The sequence below is a fragment of the Chiloscyllium plagiosum genome, unplaced genomic scaffold (assembly GCF_037043375.1).
Source record: "Chiloscyllium plagiosum isolate Xiang-an unplaced genomic scaffold, Cpla_swu_hap1 HiC_scaffold_13, whole genome shotgun sequence".
NCBI classification, from domain to species: Eukaryota; Metazoa; Chordata; class Chondrichthyes; order Orectolobiformes; family Hemiscylliidae; genus Chiloscyllium; species Chiloscyllium plagiosum.
Window position 1 is genome coordinate 62,803,647 of NW_028270151.1, and position 16,730 is coordinate 62,820,376.

General features: G+C 39.8%; 1 protein-coding gene across 2 annotated transcripts in view; it reads left to right on the forward strand.

The window, feature by feature from the left end:
* Positions 1 to 15,808, forward strand: part of fam124b (family with sequence similarity 124B) — a 54,101-nt gene extending 38,293 nt beyond the window's left edge. The window contains exons 3-4 of one of the 2 annotated variants that reach the window (XM_043702080.2): positions 2,567 to 3,309; positions 7,168 to 15,808. In XM_043702080.2, coding sequence (XP_043558015.2) covers positions 2,567 to 3,309; positions 7,168 to 7,884 — 1,460 coding nt within the window. In that variant the 3' untranslated portion in view covers positions 7,885 to 15,808. The remainder of the gene's footprint in view (positions 1 to 2,566; positions 3,310 to 7,167) is intronic. The other variant, XM_087993678.1, reaches the window with a different exon arrangement.
* The last annotated feature ends 922 nt before the right edge of the window (positions 15,809 to 16,730 follow it).

Sequence of the window (16,730 nt, forward strand, 5' to 3'; positions counted from 1 at the left end):
GTAAACAACCATATATCAGGGTTCTTTGTTGTCTAACTTATTTTTTATCCAAGCTTACACTGACCCTCCTATTCCATGAGCTTCAGTTTTGTTAAGCAATCTGTAATGTAATGCTTTGTCAAAGACTTTCTTTAAAAAAAAAACCCACATTGTCAACTTCCATTTCCCTCTAGCAACCTTCTCCATTAATTCATAAAAAAAGCTCAATCGCATTTGTCAAGCAGAGTCTGCTTTTTAGAAAGTTGTATATGCAGGGACTGCAGGGAAATAAATGGTGACATCTTGCAAAATGTCTAGATTACAGAGGAGGAATTGCTGAATGTCTTGAAATGATTAAAAGTGGATACATCCCCAGGACCTGATCAGGTGTACCCGAGAACTCTGTGGGAAGCTAGAGAAGTGCTTGCTGGGCCTCATGCTGAGATATTGGTATCATTGATAGTCACAGGTGAGGTGCCGGAAGACTGGTGGTTGGCAAACGTGCCACTGTTTAAGAAGGGTGGTAAGGACAAGCGAGGGAACTATAGACCAGTGAGCCTGACCTCGATGGTGGGCAAGTTGTTGGAGGGACAGGATGTACATGTATTTGGAAAGGCAAGGACTGATTAGATAGTCAACATGGCTTTGTGCGTGGGAAATCATGTCTCACAAACTTGATTGAGTTTTTTGAAGAAGTAACAAAGAGGATTGATGAGGACAGAGCGGTAGATGTGATCTATATGGACTTCAGTAAGGCGTTCGACAAGATTCCCCATGGGAGACTGATTAGCAAGGTTAGATCTCATGGAATACAGGGAGAACTAGCCATTTGGATACAGAACTGGCTCAAAGGTAGAAGACAGAGGGTGGTGGAGGAGGATTGTTTTTCAGACTGGGGGTCTGTGACCAGTGGAGTGCCACAAGGATCGGTGCTGGGTCCTCTACTTTTTGTCATTTACATAAATGATTTGGATGCAAGTATAAGAGGTACAGTTAGTAAGTTTGCAGATGACAGCAAAATTGGAGGTATAGTGGACAGCAAAGAGGGTTACCTCCGATTACAACAGGATCTTGGCCAGATGGGCCAATGGGCTAAGAAGTGGCAGATGGAGTTTAATTCAGATAAATGCGAGGTGCTGCATTTTGGGAAAGCAAATCTTCGCAGGACTTATACACTTAATGATAAGGTCCTAGGGAGTGTTGCTGAACAAAGAGACGTTGGAGTGCATGTTCATAGCTCCTTGAAAGTGGAGTTGCAGATAGACAGAATAATGAAGAAGGTGTTTGGTATGCTTTCCTTTATTGGTCAGAGTATTGAGTACAGGCGTTGGGAGGTCATGTTGCGGCTGTACAGGACATTGGTTAGGCCACTGTTGGAATATTGCGTGCAATTTTGGTCTCCTTCCTATCTGAAAGATGTTGTGAAACTTGAAATGGTTCCGAAAAGATTTACAAGGATGTTGACAGGGTTGGAGGATATGAGCAATAGGGAGAGGCTGAACAGGCTGGGGCTGTTTTCCCTGGAGTGTCGGAGGCTGAGAGGTGACCTTATAGAGGTTTACAAAATTATGAGGGGCATAGATAGGGTAAATAAGCAAAGTCCTTTCCCTGGGGTCGGGGAGTCCAGAACTAGAGGGCATAGGTTTAGGGTGAGAGGGGAAAGATATAAAAGAGACCTAAGGGGCAACCTTTTCACACACAGGGTGGTACGGGTATGGAATGAGCTGCCAGAGGAAGTAGTAGAGGCTGGTAAAATTGCAACATTTAAGAGGCATCTGGATGGGTATATGAATAGGAAGGGTTTGGAGGCATATGGGCCGGGTGCTGGCAGGTGGGACTAGATTGGATTGGAATATCTAGTCGGCATGGACGAGTTGGACCGAAGGGTCTGTTTCCATGCTGTACATCTCTATGACTCTGTGACTCAAAGGAGTATGAGTGTATATTGAAGAAGACCTTGTGGCCCAGGGGTAGTGTCCCTGTCTCTGGACTAGAAATCTCATGTCTGTTCTGCTACAAAGGTGTGTTATAACCTGTCTGAACAGATTAATTAATAATGTTTTGTATATTGATGTACTGATACCTCTGAGTGATCCTCTGTAAGGAGCTTATGCCAGCTTCAAGAGTATCCCATCTTCGATCAGCAAACATTTGTTTAACTAGCACCTGATAAACTAGCAGAAATGATATTCCTGAAATACTGACAGTTTACTGTTTTAGCATAGTCTCTGCAATGTCTGAGTAAGTCATCTCAGGGTGTGAGTGAGAAGGCTCTCTGCTGGCAAGTTTGATTGAAGGCAAAGCTGTATTATTATTTAGGTAGTTATGCTTTAATAAATTATAACAATGAGGTGAATACCTGTAATTACATTTGTATTACTTAGTGGGTGTTTTTACATTGATCATGTGGACTTCTTAATAAACTGGAATAATTGTTCAAATGGCACACTCCTGGTCCTGTAGGTGCTGGTTAATAAAACATTAACAAAATATTTGATATCCTTAATGAGTTTAAAATGATCAAGTAAATGAAGAATTAATTATTTGTTTCTATTTTGGTAATAATAACATTTGCTCTGTTTTTAAGGTGAATTTGTGTTGGAAGAGGGGCAGGATCCCTTCCAAATGACTGTGCATCTACTTGCAAATCCTGGTGAATCTCGAGGATTACAGAAAACACTAGACTGCTTGCTACATTGGCTAAGCCCGGATATCCAGTTGTTTCATGTTTCTGAGCGAGCAACACCAAAAAAATGCTGTGAAACACAGCACAGAAAAAGATCTGGCTACCCGTCACTCTCTGTTATTCTATTCCTGCATGAAGACTTTGGTGAAGAACGAATCTTACAAGTTCATGACTTTTTTCAGGGGCCACCATGGCAATATCATCACAGTGAAAGTGTGGGTGGGAAAATACTTCCTTATATGATTTGTTGTCAGGATTTCTATTCTTTAGATGCCAACATGCCAATCTGGGCTGTAAGACAGGTGCACTATGGGAATGAGATCTTGCGAGTTACTGTATGCTGCAGCAATGAAAACTTTGAAGATTCCGTCAAACTCTATGAGTTAATTTTGCAGAAGAAAGCTGCTGTGCAGAAAATTGACTTCTGCTGTTTCACAGTGTTCTCGAGCCAGAGTTTCTGTATCCAGCTCTCTTTAAAACAGTTGCCACTCGGAGTTCCTGTAAATCTGAAAGAATCAGCTGTGCTTCAATTCAGAGTGCATGCAATCGGAGAACTGGTGCCTCTTCTTCCAAATCCATGCATCCCCATCAGCAACACAAGATGGCAAACTGAAGACTATGATGGAAACAAGATCCTTTTCCAAGTAGGTATTGCACATGGACTATGAGAAATGTTTAGCACTTACTCAGACTTTCTATAAATGATTACTGTAATTGCACAATTTGTTGAATAAGATAGGGAGACTGCCTACAATATAACAGTATTACTGAAAGTTTTAAAGCGATTATAAATTAACTTGCAGTCATTACACCACCTTCTTATTTTAAGTTGAAAAATAAAATGAACTTTAGTGAGACCACATCTGGAGTGGTTGTGTACAGTTTTAGGAGAAAGTGAGGTCTGCAGACGCTGGAGATCAAAGCTGAAACTTTATTGCTGGAACAGCACAGCAGGTCAGGCAGCATCTAGGGAACAGAAGATTCGACGTCTCGGGCACATGCCCTTCTTCAGGAATGAGCAGAGAGTGTTCAGCAGGAGTCCTGCTGAACACTCTCTGCTCATTCCTGAAGAAGGGCATGTGCCCGAGACGTCGAATCTTCTGTTCCCTAGATGCTGCCTGACCTGCTGTGCTGTTCCAGCAATAAAGTTTCAGCTGTGTACAGTTTTAGTCTTGTTAATTAAGGAGAGAAACAATTCCACTGAAAACAGATTAGAGAAGATTCACTTGCCTTATTCTTTGAATAAAGAAGGTGTATTACGAGGATACATTGAGCAGTTCAGACCTTTACTTACTGACATTTTGAAGAATAAGATGTAATCATTTTGAAATATATACAAGGTTTTGAGAGGACTTGACAGGGTAAATACTGGAAAGATGTTCCCCCTTTTTGGGTAATCTACACCTAGAGGCCATAGTTTAAAAATAAGTGGTCTCCCATTTAAGACAGAGAAGAGGAGTGAATGTTTAAGGGTCATTAGACTTGCCCAGAGACCAGTGGAGACAGGATTGTCAATAAGCAAGGGACTTAAGGTTTCTGGAGGACAGGTAGGGAAGTGAAGGCCACAATCAAGCCATGGCAGGAAGAATAGAAAAGCAATATATTTAAACAGAGAGAGAGATTACCCAAATCTGTGGCACAGAGGAACATGGAGTACAAAAAACAACTAGAATACAGGTATAGAAAGTGATAAAGAAAGCAAATGAAATGTTTGATCTTTATTGAAAGGAGAATGGAGTATAAAATAGGGAACAGTTGATCCTGTTGTACAGAGCCATAATAAATTGGTTTATATAAGAATGAACATCTTCCAACAATAACATTGTCCATGTATCTTATTATAACTGCCTCAGTTTAGAGTTGTTCATCAGCATGAACCAGTGTTTGTTTCCATTTTATTTTACAACTGAAAAAAATCTATGTCTATTATCCATGAAATTTAATTTATAGTCACTTTAACACCATTGGTAATATTGCTGAGAGACTCTGAGAAAGGTGTACCATCTGTAATTGGCTAAGGAATTTTAACTGGTGTTAAATCGAAACAAAATGTGTAATACACGGAGGAGATTAGTGGTAGATAGTGATGAATGGTTCAGGTGAAGACAGCCCTAGCAGAAAAGCTTCCTCTTGACCCACACATTCAGCTGTCTGATCTAACTTATCATTTGTCAGTGTTCTTACAAATGATGTTCTTTGTAATTCTGCTTTTTTAAATTTGGCTTCTAGCTGTTCGTAATTCCTAAGCAAAACTTTGTTATTAGTCCTGTCGGTGTTGTTGGCACCCATGTGGACCACAACATCTGGATCTTTCCCCTCTTATGCAAAATGCTTTGTGGTTCTGAATATATGGCCTGAATGCTGGCATTGGGCAATCAACATAGCTTTCAAGACTTGTGGTGTCAGATACATAGAAGCCTATCTATCTCCTAAGCATACTGTGCCCTATGAGATCTATGACCTTTCTCACTGCCCTCACTTAAATGGCTCTTTGGAACAGAGTGCCATGGTCATTTCACTTAAATACTCTGCAGTTCTTGTTCTTGTCCATACAAGCTGCAAGTGCCTTGAATTTGTTGAAAAATTGCAGACGTTGAGGATTTTTCAACCTTTTCTATCCCCATGCCTACTTCACTCACAATCACATCAAGCTGTCCTTGACCGTGAACTAAATCTGGAATACTGAGATTGTGACTGTCTCCTGATACAAAGTGGCCTGGTGACTTCTCCCCCTCCCTTAGGCATTGCAGTGCCTGAAGCACACACTCCTGCTCAAATCTCAAGAAGATCTATGAGCAGCACATTGTTCCTGAAGATGTGATTACTATGTGCACACAAGTGTCCACCAACTCCTCCCCCCACCCCACCCACCACCACCACCACCACCACCATGCTGCAGCTGCGACACATCACCTATACCTGCCACTCTTACCATATTTTATTTAACTAATTAGGTTACACATCTTTAAAATGTCCCAGCTTCTAATTTGAATGAATACGTTAGTTTAGAGAAAGAAGTGGGGAAGAATATTTTGGATTCTTTGCTGTTATATGGCACTTACATTTTCTTTAGAAGGCAGATATTTGAATCTGAACCCACAGCCTCACATCCAACTCTGAACTCTTGCTGCTACCTCAGTGCTCACGCTGGCATCCCAGTTTTTCAGACCCTCACTAGTCCTTCCCCTCAGCCTACTGCATTCAGTCTTATAAGCATAATCTTTAATTGCTTTCTCTTCCATGTGTTTGAACATCAGCAATGTTACTAATGTGCTTTGCCTGAACTAATTACTATGGTCATGCATTTCACATACCTATTTTGGGTGAAGAAATCCCCTGAATTCCTTGTTGGATTTATTCATGACAATCAAATAAATCCTCTTGTGTTGGATTCCCTTACATTTTCCCAAATTTTTAATCTATCAATCCCTTTCATTATCTTAAAGACTTCAACAAGCCATCCAGAGCTAGTTCTGGAATGAACTTTGCAAATCTCTATTTTTTTCCTTCATCAAGGCCTCTTTTTTTTTAAAATATGGAAACCAGAATAGTACACAGTACTCTCAAGTCTGGTCTAACTCAGATTTGTTGTAGCATTTTTGCCTTTAAGTTTCATGTAGCTTCTGTCCATCAGTGTCTTCAATACCAGCACCCTGGAATTGACTTCCTGTTGTCACTGAATCAACTGTGGCAGGAAGAGTGATGCCCTGACATTACCCTGGCAATACTTGTTTATTAAGCTGTGATGTTCATTTAAATATGCATGTAATAGTTTGGCACCAGTCAATGGGCTCACAATGTCTGAAGTAAACTGTAAAAGGAGAATATTAATTTTACAGTACATGCAATGTAAGTATATTGTGAGTCTGTTGCCAAAATGTTTCTTGGCTTGAGTACTAATATATAACATGTAAAATATACTCAGTACAATGCGGGTTTTTGAAAGTATTTGCGAAATGATTATTGAATATTTTTAAAAATAATTAAATCTGAAACTCTTCAAATCCCTTTAGAATTACTTATGGAAAATGAAATGGAACATTCACAAAGCATTTACAAAGCAAATTCCTTTTCAGTAGATAGAATCATAGAATTTTAAAGTACAGGAGGAGGCCATTTGACCCATCGTGTCTGTACCAGCTTCCAGACGAGTCACGCAGCTAGTCCCATTCTGCAGCCCTATTGAACATTCGTTTAAATACAATCCAAGATAGTATGATTCATGTCCCTTGCAGGGTAAGAATTGATTTTAATACCTGATACCTTTCAAGTTTTGGACCTACTCAAATAACTTCCCTTACCATAATTCAACCATACTAAAAGTAGGTATTTAAGGTATATTTTAAAGAGGTGCTTTTATTATGTAATTACATCTTGTATTATGTCAAGGTTCATTGAAAATGAAATAAGCTTATTTTGTTTGGAGTGCTTGTTGCTAACTAATGTCGCTGTGATCTTTAAATATCTTTATACTGATCTACTGACTTTGAACCTTGCAACAGATCAAAGGGGGAATGCAGTACTTGGGCAGAAGTTGCTCTGCTGGCGGTGGTTTGAACAATTACTCATGCAATTCAGTGCCATGCAATCAAACTTCACTTTCAGAAAGGTGGCTATACAACCAAATGCATCAGGAAAAGAGCAAAACGTTCTCCACTTTGACAGAAAATGAACAGGAGAGAAGATATGTGAAAGGAAAACAAAGAAATTGTTTACATGGAATGCTGGACAGAATTGAAAGCAGCACCTCGGAGAGTTTGTGCAGCACACCCAAAAGCAGTTCCTGTTACTCATCACAGCGCAGCAGTCCAGCAACGTTGTCTCGCTGTGATCTAGCGTATTGTTACAATACGTCTACAAAGCTCCAAAACTTTGAACATGAAACCAACACTGGACTACAAAATGCAGAAACTGATGTTGACACTGGAGTCATAGTTACAAAAACAAGTTTGTTGTCTGATGACAGCCTCTGTTCTTTAGACACATTTTCAACAGGTTTAAAGAACTGTCTTCCTGATTTAAGTTCAAAATCTTTTGCATTAAAATCAACAGTAAGTGCTGGACTAAAAGATGAAATGTCTTCTGAGAATATCAGTGTTTTGAGCAAAAAATGGCAAACTTCCAAAACTGACAAGAAAAGTACACCTTTTTGTCAACAAACATTTGAAACCTCCCAACAGTTTTATGCAAGTGGTGTGGAGGAAGAATTTTTCATCTAAGTTGACACACAGGAATTAATTGTGAAATACTGTTTTTGCCTGCAAACCATGTTAAGTGCAAATACTTGCATGAAGCCACATTATTGAATAACACTGCAGGTGTTTTGTAATTTTATTGAACGAGGAAAAATGTCTGTAACTCTCACATTTTATTAATTCTGCTACCACTTCACCTGCACTAAATGTAAGAATTTGTCTTCTGAAAATGTAGCTAAATCCCCTGAGCTGTGGATGAGCAGAATTCTTGATTTATCTTTAAACTGTAAATTGTTCTTAATGAATAATTTAAATCTAATTAATATAGAGTTGCAGAAACTGCACAAGATTTTTTCACGTAGCTCTAACCTTTTTAAAATAAGCAGTTAAACAAAATATAGCCTTTGCCAGTTTGACTAATCTCCATGATGTAGTGTAATAGACATGGTTCCTGTATCATTCAGAACTTTACCGACAATATAAGGACATGTTTGAAAAAGACTTATGATCAATTTGCAACCTGTTTGAGATTTCTGTTGGTACTAGTTAAATTTTTATTTTTGTTTTGATTTTGTATTCCTTCATGGATGTAGGCATTGCTGCCTTGTGAGTGTGTAACTTGGAGGGATCTTGTAGGTGGTGGTGTTCCCCTGCATTTGCTGCTGTTGACTGCTAGATCATAGTGGTCCTAGGTTTGGATGATGCACACTGTAGCCACTGTGCACTGAAATTGGAAGGAATGAATGCTGAAAGTGTAGATTGGGGTGCCAATCAAAAATGGGTTACTTTGTCCAGCGTGGTGGTAAGCTTAACAGCAGAAGATTGGATTGCTTGAGATAGTCACTGATGCAAAAAATTACATGAATGTCAGTTGGAAGTGACTTCAATTTGTTAATTCAGTTCATATAACAATTTACTATAATTAATTACAATTTTGCAATAAATGGCAAAACATTGGATTATAACACATTTGTGTCCACCATACAGCCCTTGAATTGTACTGTGTTCCAGAATTGAACATGATTCACTATTGATGTAGTTGAAAAGTATGGTGCTGGAAAAGCGCAGCATGCCTGGCAGCAACCGAGGAGCAGGAGAATCGACGTTTTGGGCATAAGCCCTTCTTCAGGATTGATGTATCCTGTATCAAATAATTGTATGAATCAAGAGAACAATCCAGTCAGACACAATTTCTTGTATGTTATCATCTTTTTGAAAAAAATTGTGTGCAACTTTAACAGTGGTACATTGTTCCTAGTGGCAGAACAGGAAATTAGTGCCACCTTCTTCTCACTCTCGCTTTTTTACTGCTTCCCATATGATTATGTTTGATATTCTAAAGTGCCAGTGGTGAATATGGGCAGCATGTGATCATGTAGTGAGGGAAGCCTTTCTGTGGTGAAACCCACCATCAGTTCCCAATGCAGCAGATGCAGGCAGGCAGTAATAAAGCCTGCTGAGCAGATAGCAAGGCACTTCTTCACAGCCATTATTTTCCTGCCATTAACACAAAACATATTAAGGGCACAAAGATGGCATGGGCAGTTTTCAGATTTGCATTTCTTTTGTAGATATTTCATTTTACATTGCTTTCACTGTACTTGTATGAGACTAGCTTTGTCAGAGAGAAGTATACTAGCATTCTGTACGGTTGGCAAACATTGCTGGTTATTGTGGAGTTAGGGGTATTTCTTTTATTGTGCAGGAAACAACATTGTAATTTCTTGTTTACTCTTTATTGAATGTTTATTATAGAGTCCAGTGTGATACTTGCCATTCTGAAATATATCTAAACTTGCAGTCTCAGGTCACCCTCCCAACTATGCATTATAAAAAGATATTGTCCAAGTTTACTCTCAGTGGGAATCATTGAAATGTTGTAGGTGAACCCAAGGCCCTGCAAGGAATCTTTCAGCTGACTCCCTGAACTGGAGCCACACGGTTATTATTGACCACATCCCTTAAGTGCCTTATTTTCACCTTAACTCTCTATGCTCCCTTAACCACTGACACCCCTTTGCCCATCCTGTGCTTCCATGTAGGCTGCCACTCATCTCACCCCATTTTCACAAAGAACAAGCTTGGACTTTGGACATGACTGCACAGAATAGATTGATGTGCAGTATCCTTAAACTAACATGAACCAGGTACTGTGAGTGCCATGCCCTGCTAACTTTATCTTGAAGGTAAAGTGTAATGTTTAAAATGTTAAGCTAATGAACATTAATGGCATGAAATATATTATCCTAATGGAAGACATTCACACACATACCACTGACTTCATCTCTGCATATCCAAGTATGGTCACAAAATCAAAAACTCAATTCACACCTTATTAAGTCACTCAGAATGCTATGTTTCACACTCTAGCACGCTCTATAAATTCTCCTTGTCCCGATGTTATTGCTTATACTCGACTTTGTGGAGCAGAAGCTGCAATAACAGCAATGGATCTTGTTAACTGCTTAAAGTATTCTAGAGAGTTATGGCAGAAGCAAATTCACGACTAGTAATAGCTGACGTACAGAAAATGAAATACCTGCTACCTAACATAACCGACCAAGGCATGCTATAATTATTGGTATTTGAGTAAATTCTATAACTGGATTCTTTTCAACGATGACAACTGATAACATTGCAAATACAGTAACAACAATTAATTTAATTGTAATGGAATATATCCCTCTGCTCCTGTATAACAGCACAGTCAAACATAATGCTATGGACCAAGGTTCCACTAAACAGATAAAATTGTTTCTCATTGTTGACTTTCTCCCAGAAATGCAGATAGTTTGAGTAAAACATCATGTTTCAAGCTTTTGAATAGTATTCCAAATGTAACAATGAGAGTCTGAACTGTTTCAAAAATCTTGATTTTGTTGCTAAGTTCTTTCTCATGTATTTGCCAATTTCTTCCCAGTATTTTTATGCACATGCATTTACATGGTTGTGAATAGTATATGATTTAAATGAATGCCATTTAATTGCAATGAGCATCATCTCCAAAATGAAATATCCAAGCACGATATGATCCACAGTAAGATGAAAAATTAAAGAGTTACAACTGTTAATTAGCTGAAGTCTTCAGTCAATCCAAACATGTGCATGACATTCAGTAATGATTAGAGTGAACTAGGAATTCCAAAACTAAAGCACAGAATGAAACTCTTTCGTAATACTGTACATTGAAAATTGTGATTGGTTAAATTACTCACCACTTGTCTTTCCTGGGTTTGTTAAATTTGTTTTTGGGACATGGGTGATACTGAAAAGTGTGTTTTTGCTTTACATGCCTAATTGATCTGAGAAGGTTATGATGGGAAGGTACTGGTGTTGAACTAGGGTGGACAAAGTCAGAAGTTGCCCAACACCAGATTATAGGTTTATTTGAAATCTCAAGCTCCAGAGCATAGCACCTTCATCAGGTGACCACTTCATCTGATGAAGGGACTATGTTCTGAAAGCTTGGGATTTCAAATGAACCTGTTGGACTCTAACCTGGTCATGTGACTTCTGATTTTGAGAAGGTGCCTATGTGAAACTGTAGTGGTCTTGCTGTAATAGCCCTTCCACGATGAGAAATTCTGCATGTTGCTAATGACCGAATTAAAATGGAACTTATTTTTTATTGAGATAATGAGATAGACAAGAGAATTGCAGCATGGGATGATATCATTCACATACTGTAACTGAATTCTATTTGTTAAACTGTATTAAAATGCCAACATGTTTGAATATAATGGTCTTTAAAATGACTGTTCAAATAATATATTTTCTGAGAACTTTAACATCTGCAATTATGGCATCACAACTGAAGAAACAATGGATAATTGAATCTATCTTTTTAAATAGAGAAGATGTATAAATTCAGAAAATAAAACAAGTTTTTGAGATCTCATTTAACTTCACTTGCATACAGTCTTTCAGGGAAACAGGCATGAGGTCATTTTCCAGATGTTTGCTAATTAAACTAACAATTGATTTCAGAATCGGGTTTATATTGTCAGGCTGTCAAATTGAGCTTAAAAATGTGTTGCTGGAAAAGCACAGCAGGTCAGGCAGCATCAAAGGAACAGGGTTGTTTGGTATTGGAATTAGTCCTCCTGGGAGCAGATGCGGCGAAGGCGAAGGAATTGGGAATATGGGAACAACCCAGATGGCCTCCTTCTTCAAAGACCGCAATTTCCCCTCAGACGTGGTTGACGATGCTCTCCACCGCATGTCCTCCACTTCCCGCTCCTCCGCCCTTGAACCCCACCCCTCCAATCGCCACCAGGACAGAACCCCACTGGTCCTCACCTACCACCCCACCAACCTCCAGATACATCGTCATTTCCGCGACCTCCAAACAGACCCCACCACCAAGGATATATTTCCCTCCCCACCCCTATCAGCGTTCCGGAAAGACCACTCCCTCCGCGACTCCGTCGTCAGGTCCACACCCCCCACCAACCCAACCTCCACTCCCGGCACCTTCCCCTGCAACCACAAGAAATGCAAAACTTGCACCCACACCTCCCCCTTCACTTCCCTCCAAGGCCCCAAGAGATCCTTCCATATCCACCACAAATTCACCTGCACCTCCACACAAATCATTTACTGCATCCATTGCACCCGATGTGGCCTCTTATACATTGGGGAGACAGGCCGCCTACTTGCGGAACGTTTCAGAGAACATCTCTGGGACACCCACACCAACCAACCCAACCGCCCCGTGGCTGAACACTTTAACTCCCCCTCCCACTCCGCCAAGGACATGCAGGTCCTTGGCCGCCTCTATCGCCAGATCATGGCAACACAATGCCTGGAGGAAGAGCGCCTCATCTTCCGCCTAGGAACCCTCCAACCACAAGGGATGAATGCAGATTTCTCCAGCTTTCTCATTTCCCCTCCCCCAACCTTTTCTCAGTCCCTACCCTCGGACTCAGCACCGCCTTCTTGACCTGCAATCTTCTTCCCGACCTCTCTGGCCTATCACCCTCACCTCAACCCCCTTCCACCTATCGTATTCCCTACGCCCCTCCCCCAAGTCCCTCCTCCCTACCTTTTATCTTAGCCTGCTTGGCACACCCTCCTCATTCCTGAAGAAGAGCTTATGCCCGAAACGCCGATTCTCCTGTTCCTTTGATGCTGCCTGACCTGTTGTGCTTTTCCAGCAACACATTTTTAAGCTCTGATCTCCAGCATCTGCAGTCCTCACTTTCTCCTAGGCTGTCAAATTGAGCAAATTACAACCAATCAATATTTCCACTTGAACTTCATAATAACTGAAGTCAATTTACTCTTTCACTAGTATAATTCCATACCCTTTCCCCCGATCTTGTCCTTTCATGAAGACAGCCCACTCAGCTGAATAAGACAGCGCAGACCGTTTGAAAGGTATCAGTTTTATAAAGAATATATAATGTTTTGGAACATGAATTGTGAAAAATAGATGCAGGCCAATATGGGAAAATGTGAACTAATCCATTCTGGTATGAAAAATATAAATATCTTCATTTTTGGATGTAGAAAGCAGAACTCTACAGAGAGATCTGTGTGTGATGGCACATGAATCACACAAAGTTGATGTGTCAGATACGGCTTGTTATTAAGAAGGCCAATGAATCATCAGCATTTATTGCAAGGAAAGAGGGGCTTGTTGCACAGTGTAGCATCCCCTGCCTCTGTGCCTGAAGGTCTGGATTCAATACCCACCTGCTATGAAGGTATGTCATAACATCTCCCAACGAGTTTGATTTTTTTTTAAAAACTGCAAGAGGGATTGAGCATAAAAGGAGGGAGATGTTGCAGTTCACAGAAGGTTCACTCAAATGATTCCTCGAATGGGATTATCTTTTGAGGACAGACTAAACCGATTGAGTTTTTATATCCCATTGATGTTTAGAAGAATAAGGGGCAATCTCATTGCAAAATATAAGATTCTGAAGGCATGCCACATGGTGGGTGCTGGGAGAATGTTTCCCCTTGTGGACAAGGCTGGAACTAGGAGTCAGAGTTAAAAATTAAGAGTCTCCCATTTAATACTGAGGTGAGGGGAATTTAGATTAGATTAGATTCCCTACAGTGTGGAAACAGGCCCTTTGATGCAACAAGTCCACACCGACCCATTTCCCTCTGACTAATGCACCGAACACAATAGGTAATTTAGCATGGCCAATTCACCTTGACCTGCACATCTTTGGACTGTGGAAGGAAACTGGTGCACCCAGATGACACTCACGCAGATACAGGGAGAATGTGCAAACTCCACATAGTCGCCCAAGGCTGGAATTGAACCTGGGTCCCTTGCGCTTTGAGGCAGCAATGCTAACCACTGAGCCACTATGCTGCCCCAAAAACGTTTACTTTTCTAGTCTGTCACATTCTCTTTCCAGAATGCAGTGGAGGCTGGATCATTGAACTTATTCAAGGATAAGTCAGATTTTTGATTGATGACAATGTAGAAATTATAGGAAACTGGCAGGAAAGTGGAGTTGAGCCACAATAAGATCAACTATGACTTTATTGAAAGGCAGAGCAGGCTGAGTGGCCTATTGCTCCTCTTATTTGAGCGTGAGGTGTTTGTTTTAGTATTATTTGAAGGATAACTATTAGTACATCGAAGATCACTCTAATGCTGTTGTTAAAAATAATAGCATGGAATCTCTTGCATAATTTTGAGGGCCTCAGTTTAACGTCTCCTCCTTTGAAGTTCCTTCACTTGTCAAACACCTTCATATCCTACTCATGCTTGCAGGACACAATCATTCAAAAATGAGTGGGGAAATGTTAGCAACCAATTATGATCCTAAAGAATTTCAGATGAATGTATTTTATGCCTGTGTAATAGTGGACTGATAAACTATTTTTGCCTCTTGAAATGAATGTTCTGTGCAAACATTCCTTTGGCATAAAATCATTTGCTTGATTTAATAAATGTCCAATCTTAATTTCATTGCACCAATCATCTTTACTAACATTGTAAACACTTGAACTTTCTTTTCTTTCTACTTTGTTATTACAAACAGAGCTGAACAAAGAAGGATTGTTCTCATAATGGTGCTGCCTTTCTGATCTTCTGACTAGTCTATTTATAGGTTCCTGATCACATGATTGTTTTGGATAAAGTGGCTCCTCAGCTGAGAGTTCAATTTTTCTTTACAGCATATGGCTCTTTATTAAATGATGCTATTATCATAATTTGAGCTCCCTATATGGAAAACTTTATTAATTAATAACTTTTCTCCTCTCCTAAACACATTCTTTGTAACTCTAAACTTATCATTCAAAGGACTATTGTTTTGGCATGTCTGATACTACTATATGTAAGCCCCACTGCAAGAAATATTTTTTTGAAAGCAAATCTAGTTCAAAAGGTAAAATGCTACTGATGCCAGATATCTGGACTATAAACAGAAAATGTGAGATATGCAGTAATTTCTGCATTCATGTATAATCTTACAGTGGATTGCACTGGATATATAGCACAGAAACGGACCTTTCATTATTAGAAAATCATTAAAATATAGGATCAGGAGAAGGCCATTTGACACACTGACCCTCCACTCCCATTCAGTAGGATCATTGTGTCATTTTTGAGTTGGGAAAATCTAACTAGTGGAGTGTCAGAAGAATCTGTACTAAGGCTTCAACTTTTACTGTTAATATTAAGTACTTGATAAAGGAAATGATTTTATTTTTTCATGGTACACTTGGCTCCTGACAATTCTTTTCCCCATAAAGTATTCCTATATGTCCTGTATTGTATGCATTGTTACTTTGTTATATATCTATTTAGAAGGATAATACAAAAATGATAATAAAGTGGTTTGTTTTATAAAAAATGATAAAGCTTGCCTATACACCATTTGACATCAAGCATTCAATGTTGTGCTCCCTTCCTCCTCCACCTCCACCCTCCATCTTCTCAGCAGCAAACATGGAAGGAGAGCACTTAATTAGGTGGGATGGTGTTGGGAGGAGACACTGCCACTTTTTAGCTTCTGCCGTATTAAGTCTGGCATGGAAAGGCAACATTTATGGCTAATCATGTACTAATGAAGCCCCTTAAATGAGCAATAAAAGCCTCATTTGCTGGCACTGGTATTCAAACAACTGGGCTGGAAATATACCCAAAACAGGAGCATCTGAATAGCAATGTGTCTTCCACGCTTCCAGTGACAGTTCCTCTTTCAACGCCAGGAATCGACGAGCATGGTGAGAACCAATCTCCTGTCCTTTCTTCAAATTTCTCCATCCGCCTCAGCTCAGTAAGCACTCTTATTACAATCTCATCCACTTACCTGATCCCAGATCCCACACTGATCCTAGGATTCTGGAGATGCTGGTTGGTGCATCACCAGCAGCAGCCACTGCAGCTCTCGGCAGGCTGTATTTCTGCTGTCGGGTTTTTAAAGCCTGGGGAAACATGATCAGTAAGTGTGTGGTGAACTCTTAATTCTGTCAGGCAACCCCCTTCTGAAGCACTGCAGAGGTCCTGCTACTTCTCATCATCAACATTAATTTCTGCCCCGCAAATCCAAGAGAACACTGGAAATTGACCCAGCCTTAGTGATACTTGTTTCAAAGACTGGGTCATTTGGATGCAATTTACTGTATGTTGAAAATCTAATAACATCTGGTGTTAGTTAGATCTGCCGATGCATATAAGTTTTCAAATTCTTTTCGTGGTAAAATGCTGAAAATATATTTCAGTAGTGAGGCAGACAGAAAAATGCCTTTTTTGTAAAGCTAGCAGTGGAGTGCCGCATCTCAATTAGCCTCCCTGTTATTTTATTAGGAAATTATGGATCATTATGACAGCATTAAATTTAATACATATTTGGATTCAATTGAAGGAACTATATTGGACAAAATTATTTATAGAT